At 37.9% G+C, this 10,277-nt stretch overlaps 1 protein-coding gene across 3 annotated transcripts; it reads right to left on the reverse strand.

The window, feature by feature from the left end:
* Positions 1–8,536: 8,536 nt before the first annotated feature.
* LOC143858549 (protein LIGHT-DEPENDENT SHORT HYPOCOTYLS 4-like) lies at positions 8,537–10,277 on the reverse strand. 3 transcript variants are annotated; one of them, XM_077369207.1, is made up of 2 exons: positions 9,849–10,277; positions 8,537–9,736 (listed from the first exon to the last, which is right to left on the reverse strand). In XM_077369207.1, exon 2 carries the CDS (start codon positions 9,344–9,346, stop codon positions 8,810–8,812), a length of 537 nt encoding a protein of 178 aa, XP_077225322.1. In that variant the 5' UTR covers positions 9,347–9,736; positions 9,849–10,277; the 3' UTR covers positions 8,537–8,809. The 3 variants fall into 3 exon arrangements, with proteins under 3 accessions (XP_077225322.1, XP_077225321.1, XP_077225323.1); XM_077369206.1 differs by having other exon boundaries at positions 8,537–9,498; positions 9,603–10,277; XM_077369208.1 differs by having other exon boundaries at positions 8,537–9,503; positions 9,603–10,277.

Below are 10,277 nucleotides of genomic sequence, written 5' to 3' on the forward strand. Positions count from 1 at the left end.
CTTGTTTACACCACATGTCATTGTTGACCATGTTGATAATGGGACGAACTCGCCTTGTTTTATTGAAAGCTTTTATTAAATCGAACCACCGACGACCGTGATGTGTCCTCGACAACAGCTATAACGACAAGACGTTTCGTTTGCATCTCCTCCCTTTTCTTTTTTTTTAATTTCTATTTTCGGGTCTTTCAATAGAAAACTCATCTCCGACACGAAACCGAGTGACTCGTACGGAACATGTCAAATCACTGGGGCCCACTTAAAAGTTTGGGATTTGACGATTGGAGAATCTCTCTTTAAAGACGCGTCTGAAAACACTGACTGTGTGTCTCCATGCGCTAAATCCTGCCACGTGGAAGTAAGGTGGGTCCAGCAGGTCAATCACATGCCGAAAGATCACATGTGGCCACGTGGTAGCGCACGATTGGTAGGCCCACTGACTGGACGCCGAGTCTAAAAAACCGTATTTTACGGGATTCTGGTACGAACCGTTGAGATTCTCTTTGATCCCCATGCCTGAGCTTCCCGCCATTTTTTCAGTCTCGAGGGGGATGTGATATATCCACCCCATTTTCTTCCTTGAGCCAGCCCCCTCTAGCCTATTTATGACAACTCTTCTACACTACAAGTAGGTGGCCCCAGGAAAAGGGGCGAATATATCATTTCCAATACATTATTTGGCAGAGGTAAGGGGCCCGCCTAATTCGATGATCAAAACCAATCATCTACTCTAGATCATGGTTCAACGGTAGTGGGGCAAAACATGTGAAAGGCTTGGATCATTAAATTGCCTTGTTGCAAACTAATATGTTGTCTAAGAAAAACAAGTATGGTCCATCTTCAGTAGTGAAGGGCTTGGATCATCAAATTGCCTTGTAGTGCTACAATTAAATAAAATCCTTTCCCAATTTTTACCATCTCGCGACGGTTAAAGACAAGGGCGAAGATAAATTCAACCTCTCTAAGGATGAATTTGCCCCTTTTTACTGCTCCACAACCCGTACAGCAATATAGCTGTACAACTATTGCAGCGCCCCGACCCGTCCTTAGCCCGAACAGGGTCAGGACTGGATTTTCCAACCCTGAGGGCAGGTTAGGGTTCATTTTTTTAGATCCTGACTCAGCTCGGGTCAGGTTCTGGGTTAATGCCTCGGGTACCCCTTTTATTGTTCATTTAATTTAGATATATTCTCATTATTCATTAAATATGAAGTGCTGCCTACCTTTATTTACTTTAAGTAAGCTATTGAGAATTTGTTGCACAAACGAATTAAGCAGTGATGAGTTTATGAAATTTCAATCGCTTTGATTTTACTTCCTTCATATACACCAGAAAAATAAACGGCCGAACAGGCATTGTTAAAACTGATCGACCTTACACTTTTGGCTCATGCCTCTACCTATTCCCCAACAATTTGGATAGTGATATTTGCACTACCACATTTTGATATTTGCAATAATTTTGGTCTAATGATATTTGCACTACCACATTTTGATAATGACACAAACTCACCTTGTCTTTTACTATTTACCAGCAGCCGTTGAAAGCTATTTACAATTCCAAAAAACCTCTCAGCCGGCAATTCAAAAGGAAAAGACAAGGTGAGTTTGTGTCATTATCAAAACATGGTTGTGCAAATATCAGTAGCCTAATTTTATTCACAACCATGTGTTTATGGGCAATAGCAAATAGCCACTCAATCGGTCAACTTTATATTTCTCACAATGTTATATCTGATGAAAGTCAGTCTCTTCGCAGTTAAACATCCCTTGCACTATGCTCTTGTTGCCTCTTCAAAACTAGTTGAAAGTTGAGACAAAATGATTTTGGAAAGCTAGCAAGTATCCCTCGTGGCAGATGACTTCAATGCACTGGACTTGTTCCACATAAGCTGTACATGAATATTGTTAGTCTTAAAAGGGTTTTCTGCCTAAAATGGAAAGCTGATAATTCTATGAAGCATTATAAAGCCCGGTTTAATTTGTGGCAAAATGATTCGACCAAGAACTAGGGGTTGACTATAGTGAGACTTTCTGTCCCGTGGTTAGTGTTACCTGATCTCTCCTTCTATCAGTAGCTACCATCCAAAATTTCTTTCTTAACAGCTATTTCTATGAGGATATATGTCTTTATGTGTCAGCCACAATGATTAATCGATGATCGATTTCTATGGTCTCAAGCTGGCTCCATGCACCTCTTATCATAATTGTCTCAGCACTGTTCTCCGATTGTGAGATTCATGTCCTCTCGCACGGATAAATCTCTTTTTAATCTCACACCTTGATCATCCTTCTACTCATCTATGTTGAGAATATTATTGTGAAACATAATTCCTGCCATTTCTGACTTTCTTATGACTTGGCAATAAATTTTCCATTAAGGCTTTGCGCTCAAATTATATACACTGCCATAAGGAAGTTCATTGGTCTGAAGAATGTGTCATTGGGTATTTAAAACATACAATTTCTTAGCTCTCAGTCACCTATGTCCCGACATACCAACACCAATGTGGACTGACAAGCTGTTATGGTGTCTATCTAACGACCAGTTGTAAAATTCTAAAGTGTATTTTGTGGAAGCTAATTTTGTTTACCTTAGTTTTATTTTATTTTACTTTTGAGAGATGTAGTGAGGACAAAAATGCAATTTTTTCTTCTAGGTCATTTTGGTCATTTTGTTGGCCTAACTTGCACATTTGAGTCACACATGTTTGGTCCATCTTTTACCTTCCCACTTCCCTCATATTTCAAATTCAAACTCTACTTGAAACTATAAACCCACCATCACTTCCCTAAGCATTTAAGCCTCCATACTAGGCCAAATCTCCATTTACTCATTTTCATAGAGATTCTCCACTAGGAAGATCTCCATTAAAGCTCCTTGTATGAAAGGTAGTAATGTGAAGCAAAGTGCCAACCTGCCCCAATTTTCTTTATGTTTTCAAGGCCTTTTTTCTATTGTTCTCATCTTGTAGTGTTGTTCTTCTATCATATATTAGAGCACATCTTGTTGGTGATCTTGGGCTACTGTAAACCTCGGTTTTGCTATTTGAGAAGGAATATTCCATCTTTCTCTTTACCAATCTTGTGTCTTACTATTCTAGGAAACAGGCAATAGTGGTGCATTCTACCATAGAGTCCAAATATAGAGGTATTCCCAATGCAATTGTCGAGGTTCTATGTAAAGAGAAAGATGGATTTCACAAACCGGAAAATCCGCTTCTCAAAATAGTGAAACCGAGGTTTACACTAGCCCAAGATCCACAATCAAAAGAGAAGAAGAACAATCACCACAAGATGTACTCCAATATATATGAGAGAAGAACAAAATTACAAGTAGAACAATAAAAAGAAGAAAGCTTCAAAATAGATAAAATATGGGGCAAGTTGGCCTTTGCTTCAATCTGCACAAAAGGTGCTTCAATGGAGGTCTACACAAGAGAGCTTCAATGGAGGTCTTACTAGCTAGTGCAGAATCTCTGCAAAAGTGTTCGTTAATGAGAATAGGCATAGTAAAAGGAAAGTATGGAGTAAATGGCTTAGGTAAGTGGTAGTGGGTATGGAAAAGTGGAGACTTTAATGCTTAGAGAAGTTGTGGGTTTAGAGTTTCAAGTGGGGTTTGAATTTGAAATAGGAGGGAAGTGAGAAAAGATAGAGCAAACATGTGTGGCTCACACATGTGCAAGCTAGGCAAAAGGACCAACCTGCCCATGGACACAAAATTATAATTTTTCCCTCACTACATCTCTCAAAATAAAAATAAAATAAAAGCTACCCAAAAAATACACTTTAAAATTTAACACTATGGCTCTAGTATCTTCTTCAAGACCTAAGTAACTTGTATCATCGTCCATCTACCATTTAGTGTGACAACATTGATCAACACAACACTTTGTGAATTCAATATTTCATGCTCATATGAAGCACATATAACATGGTACTGCAGAGAGATTTGCTATTCTAATGACAGGGAGGAGATTATAGCCCCCAGATGGCATCCCCCTTACCTTGGTTGGTTAAACCTTAATTTTGATGGCTCAAACACCTGTAACCCGGGGCCAGCTGGGATCATAGGTCTTCTTATAGATGGGTCTGGTATGGTCAGAAGGGCTTATTTGGGTCCAACCAAAATCAAGGACTCCAATAAGGTAGAAGCGAGGGTCGTATTGACGGGGATCAGAATCATGAATATTAGCGAGTTGGGTTTTCTTATTGTGGAAGAGGGTTCCCTCAATGTCATTAGATTGATAGATGGGAGTCGTTCTCATCCTTGGAGATTCTTTGAGATGATTGATGAGATGTGGAGGATATCAATCTATCAAGTTCTAGCATATTCGGTGGTCGGATAAGGGAGAGACGGACCTTCTTTCCAGATCCATGGCTAATACGCTCTCTCTGAATGATTTTTCCTTTATTGTATTTCCATCTTTTTTCTCCCCTCTTCTCTCTTTCTTCCATGTTGCCCAGACCATTAGTGATGTTTTTTCGCACCTTAATAAATCGTTCATCATTTAAAAAAAAAAAAAACATACATAGAGATTAACTTTCACTTTGTATGTGATCATGTGGCAAAGAAGTAATTAGATGTTCAATATATTTCTAATGATGATAAAATTGTCCATATCATGAAAAAAGGGCTTCCAGTCATGCTTTCAAAACGTGGTGGTAAGCTCATTGTCGATGATGGACCAAATCTACTTCTAAGAATATATAGTTTCTCCCTTTGATTTTGTATCTATTTATATAATATTTGTTACATTTCCAACAATATTTTATTTATTTTGTTATTTATCTCATCAAGACATATTGACTAATGTAACCATATTCTATATATTCCTTCATTTGCCCTCATACAAATGTGACTTTGAGCTCTTTCCAAACTGATTTAAATTATGTCCACCGCCTTTGGTTTGGCTCATTTTCGTTTGATGTGAACTAGGTCGACGAAGACAAAGATGCCATCAATAAAAAACTATGAAAACAGCGAAGAACCTGGAGGACCGTTCGATCACGGATCACCAACAGGAGCTCTAAGCAAACCATACACAGATGATGGACAGAAGTAAAACAAAATTTATGCCATTTTTAAGTGTAAAAATTGGCGTAATTTTACGCCCATTTTACTTCGAAAGAAATGGAGCTTTTCAGCAAAAGACAAAGAAACAGGTGGAAAATAGGCAGAGATTTAATAATGTAGGACTCTTCCTAGAGACTAGAAAAGACATCAAGGCATAAAATAATTCTGCATTTTTGTCCTATTCATTAATGCAAAAGCCATCTCATAATGATTAATATGAATCTCTGCTGCATTCTATCTAATTTTTCACTTGTATAATTGTATGTGAACAAGTTTACAATTGAAAATCAGTCCTTCACTATATGAAAGAAAAGTTAGGGTTTTGTTTTAGGTTTCCTAGCTTCATAAATATTTTGTGTGCCTCAATAAGATTATTCTTACCTTAACAATCCTAATACAGAAGCTTAGCTTCTTCTTCTTTTTGAAATGGTAATATTATAAATGAAAAAAAAAAAAAAAAAACAGGAGACCGAGATGGAACTCCCACATTTACAATAGAAAATGAGAAGACAAAAGAGACGAAATATACAATCAACGGCACACCACTCCTAAAGAAGCTTAGCTAAGCTTCTTAATGATGTGAAACTATCGTCCATCATAATCCTGCCAAAACCAATAAAATAGATTTTGAAATGTCCTTCTGTATAGAGAATATTAAATAGGTAAGAATATGTATAAATTTTCCCTTCATTTTCTCTCTTCTCTTCTACTTTCAACCTCCTTGGTCGTGGTTTTTCTCTCTTTTAATATATTTTTTACCATTTCAAAAACAAAATAGGAAATAGGAAAAAGGATATCTGATGTGTATGAAATAGTGAAAAGAGATAACATTCTCATCCAAAAAATTTTAAATGAGAAATAAATATCTGAACATAGAGAAATTTAGGACTCATGATTCCTTTTGACGTGTAGGGTGTGGAATCATTCTCACTAGATGTCAAAAATCAAATATGTTCAGAGTTTTCTAAATTATTGTACTAAGGGGAAATGTGGGCGCCATCTTGGATATAGTTGAATCATTAAATAAGAAGAACCCACAAACAAAACAAAACCCTGACATTCTTACAAAATGAAGAAGATCATTTTGTGATGGGTAAACTTGAATATCTAGAAACGTTTTTTATGGTTATTATAAGATCAATACTGTTAGTACTGTACTATAACCCTAGTGCAATCCAGACACAATTTGTTCCACCTCAAATTGAAGTTTATGTTCAATTAAGCATTGTTTGCTTATGATTCTCTCAAAGATGTAAAAGGGCTTTCAACAATTTTGATCTAAGACTATTTTTTTCTAATTAAAAAACTCAAAACCTAGATTATCCAGTGATGGCTAACAGAAGATTTGTCGGCATGGAATAGAAATGTTTTTGTCAATTAATTATTGTTTATGGAGCCCTAAGTTGAACTTTTAATTGTTGGGTATATAATATAACCCTATTATGTTCTAATATAAGCCCAATAAGATAATGGACCGGTGTAGTGGGCCTACTTGGGCTAGAGCCCATTAACCTCTTATAACCCTAGTGTATCTATATATATAGGGGCTGGAGGCAACAAACTTGGTATTCCAAACTAGATACCTTGGGTGTAATGCTTCAAGCACTCTTTGCTTTACCTAATTGCCTCTAACATTAATATCTTTAGCCAATCCTAATACAAATCTATGTTTTTTCATACATGTTTAGTAGTGGGAATAGATCCTCAGTTTGCATAGTGGAAACTTTATGTGCACCACTCAAAACCCACAAAAGAAAGAGTTGCCTAGCCTCTATCCCTTTGTCTTCCTTATAGGTAACAACCACATTTATAGACCCAAAATCGCATGGAAAAGAGCATAATTCTTCAAGAATAGAGAAGAATGGAAAAATATTTCGACCCCTTCAATACAAAAAAAGAATAAGAAAATCCAAAAAGGTAAACCCAACATCACCAATGATAGGTTCCTCCTGTTCCATACAGATGGGCTGTCAGCAATAGAGATTAAGAAATCTCCTCTCTAATAACTGTAAAAGTTTTCTTCCTTGGCCCCATTTAATTTAATAAGGCAAAATCTTGCCTAACAAATTTGTCACATATGAACTTATTTAATGGGCAACCTTGTTGTCTCTTTCCTTGAATAGAAACCTTTGATGGAAGATCCAAACTTACTAGATTTTACTGTTTCAAGGATCATTCGTGTCAGTGTAATTTCAGTGTTTTATTTACTTGAATAGAACCATGTGATGTTGATAGGAATATAGGATAGGACACAATAAAGGCAAGGGGGATGAACTTTGCATAATTTGGAACTGGTTAGAGAGTAGCAAGGACAGAAAACAACCTATTCCTTTTTCTTTTTCTTTTTCTTTCTCCAAGATTTGAATGAATGAGGAGATTTCATTGTCTGCCAATTGCAATTCCTTCTCGTTCAACAGAAATGACAGCACTAAATAGCTTGAAAAGAAAAGAATTCATTGGAGGTCAGATGGAATTTAAGGAGTTTAGCATTTGCAAAACCCAATATTTATAGCCTAATATCACATTTTGAGATTATTCTTTGTGGGGTTGGTTCTTTCCCTTCAAATGTACAGACATAAACCCAACTGCCCCTGAATGAATCTTAACTGAAGTAGCAAAACAAAGTAAAAGGTGAAGAAAGGTCAGCCATAAATATGATAGATAACACCACATACACACATATGAAGAACTATATATATATATATATATATATATATATATATATATATAGGAATAAGATTGTACGCTCGACCGTACCTAAAGTTAGGTACGGTAGAGTGCCAAATCACATGGGTCCCACATTTTTGGTGAGCATCTAAACCATTCATTTGCAAGGCCCCATCATAGATAGGGTGCATACCAAAAATCAGCTCCATAATATCATCCTAACCCATCCATTTGTGGAAGCCAAAATGGACAGACAGTGTTTGTCCACAAATCTGCCCATTTTGGCCTCCAGTTTTGGAGGGGTTAGGATGATTCAATGGTGCTGATTTTTGGTATGCACCCTATCTATGATGAGGCCTTGCAAATGAATGGTTTAGATGCCCACCAAAATGGGGGACCCATGTGATTTGGCACTCTACCGTACCTAACTTTAGGTACGGTCGAGCGTACAATCATTTTCCTCATATATATATATATATATATATATATATAACTCCAGACTTTGTTTTCTCCATCCTTTGATAGTAAATAAAGTGCCTTTTGCCAAAGAATGAAAATTAAGAAAATGAAAGAAAGAATGAACAATCATTTGGAAATCTATTACTTGGTATATATGAGATTTGGAGTACATTTGCCTAAGCCATGAATTGTTCAATTCTTCATTGATCTCGTAAAAACTAAGCATAAAATTCACTTGTACTGTAACCCTAGTGCACTACCATTTCATCATCATCATAATCATCATCATCATCATTTCCTCATTCTACTATAACTCAACTGTTACTATGACTATTGCTTCTACTACTGTTACTGACATTAATGGAAAAAAAGAGGTAGCTACAAATCTTAAAATCCTCCCCATCAAAGTAAACCAAATCACATGGAAGAACTGCTTAAACTAGCTAGAACTACAGAAAGATCTACCTATGCAGTTTAACATAGATATTTAAAAGTACCCAGATAGCTATTTCATAAACTAAGAACTTAAGAGATTCAGAAAATATAGAATTGACCTTCATCAAACAATCTAAAATTCTAAATTGTTGATAACCCAATAGTGGAACCCTAACTTGCACCTCCTGGAGGCGGCGGTGGAGGCATCTGAAGTGTTTGTTGGGGGCGATTCCGCTTCTTCTTCTCATAGCTGATCCCTCTAGCCTTAGCCTGCATTTCGCGGACCTCTCGCAAGTAGAGTCTCACCGGTCGTGCACCAAACGGATTGGCCTCGGGTCTCCCTCCATTCTCTTCGAAGGCTGCACGAAGGCGGCCAATGAGTGCATCAAGGCTCCCCCAGGCCTGGCGGAGAGGGCACGGGCACGGTGCAGGTGGGTTAGGGTTGCCGAAGAAGGGGCAGATTTGGGTGTGGACTTTGGTTTTGCCAAATTGGTCGAGGTATCGTAGGAATTCGAGGACGTGAGCGCCGCTGCAGCGGGAGAGGGAGAGAGGGGGGCGGTGGTTCTTGAGGTATTGGCCGAAGGTGTTCCAGTCGCGGCGCTTTTGAGATTCGTATCGGCTTGGGGTGGGGGGAGAGGAGGAGCTTGCCGCGGAGCTGCCGGGGGTTTCGGAGTTGGAACTGTCTGTGACTACTGGAATTGAGTCCATTGCCAAATGATGTTAGGGTCTTTGTTTTGGTAATGATTTGATGATCTTTGTCTTCTAAGATAGTCTTCTGGTTGGGGATTTCTTGTTTTTTTTTTTTTGGTAGGTAGGGGATTTCTTCTTGTTGTTGTTGTTCTTGGGTTTACTCTTCTTTGCTTTTCTTGGTCAAGGGTAAAGACAAATTTTGTTAAACAATAGAGAGAGAGAGAGAGAGAGAGAGAGAGAGAGAGAGAGAGAGAGAGAGAGAGAGAGAGCAGACCAGATTTTGAAGTACTTGAGTTGAAGAGATCGGTCACCTGTTCTTCTTGCTCTCCCTTTTTGTTGTTGTTTATGGGTAGGTCTTTTTCCTGCTGGTGATTTGATGAAGACTAGACTACCCACAAAGCTGATGTCCTGAATAAAGATGAAACTCTCAAAGAGATGTGTTTTTTGGCAGATTTGCTTTGTTGTTTGCGAGCGAGAGAGAGAGAGAGAGAGAGAGAGAGAGAGAGAGAGAGAATAAAACCAGGTTTTGAATGCACTTCAGTTGTAGAGATCAGTCATGTGGTCTTGATTTAGTCTTCTTGATGGGTCTTTTTCCAACTGTTGATTTTGATGAATCTAGAACTCTCCAAAAGGCTATGGTTTAGAATGAAGATGAAACTCACCAAGGACCTGGCTTTTTAGCAGATTTTCTTTGAGAGAGAGAGAGAGAGAGAGAGAGAGAGAGAGAGCGCGCAAGGGTTTTGATGTTGGAAGTGGTGGAGATATCCCTCCTTTCTTGGGGTTTCTGGGTTTACTTGTTTGTGGTGATGATTACACTAGAAACCTTGAAAGGTATTCATCTTGGTGGATTTCTCTCTTCTAAGAATGATGAAAGGGTGATGGGTTTCTTGCCAAATATAGGAGAGAAACTAAATTCCAGACAGAAGAGAGAGAGAGAGAGAGAGAGAGA

Source organism: Tasmannia lanceolata, unplaced genomic scaffold (genome assembly GCF_043159265.1).
Source record: "Tasmannia lanceolata isolate RefF3 unplaced genomic scaffold, GAP_Taslan_0.1 ptg000026l, whole genome shotgun sequence".
In the NCBI taxonomy this organism is placed as follows: Eukaryota; Viridiplantae; Streptophyta; class Magnoliopsida; order Canellales; family Winteraceae; genus Tasmannia; species Tasmannia lanceolata.

Bases quoted from the DNA above. Each gene is read 5' to 3' on its own strand.
- LOC143858549 (XM_077369207.1), bottom strand. From the start codon at position 9,346: ATGGACTCAATTCCAGTAGTCACAGACAGTTCCAACTCCGAAACCCCC.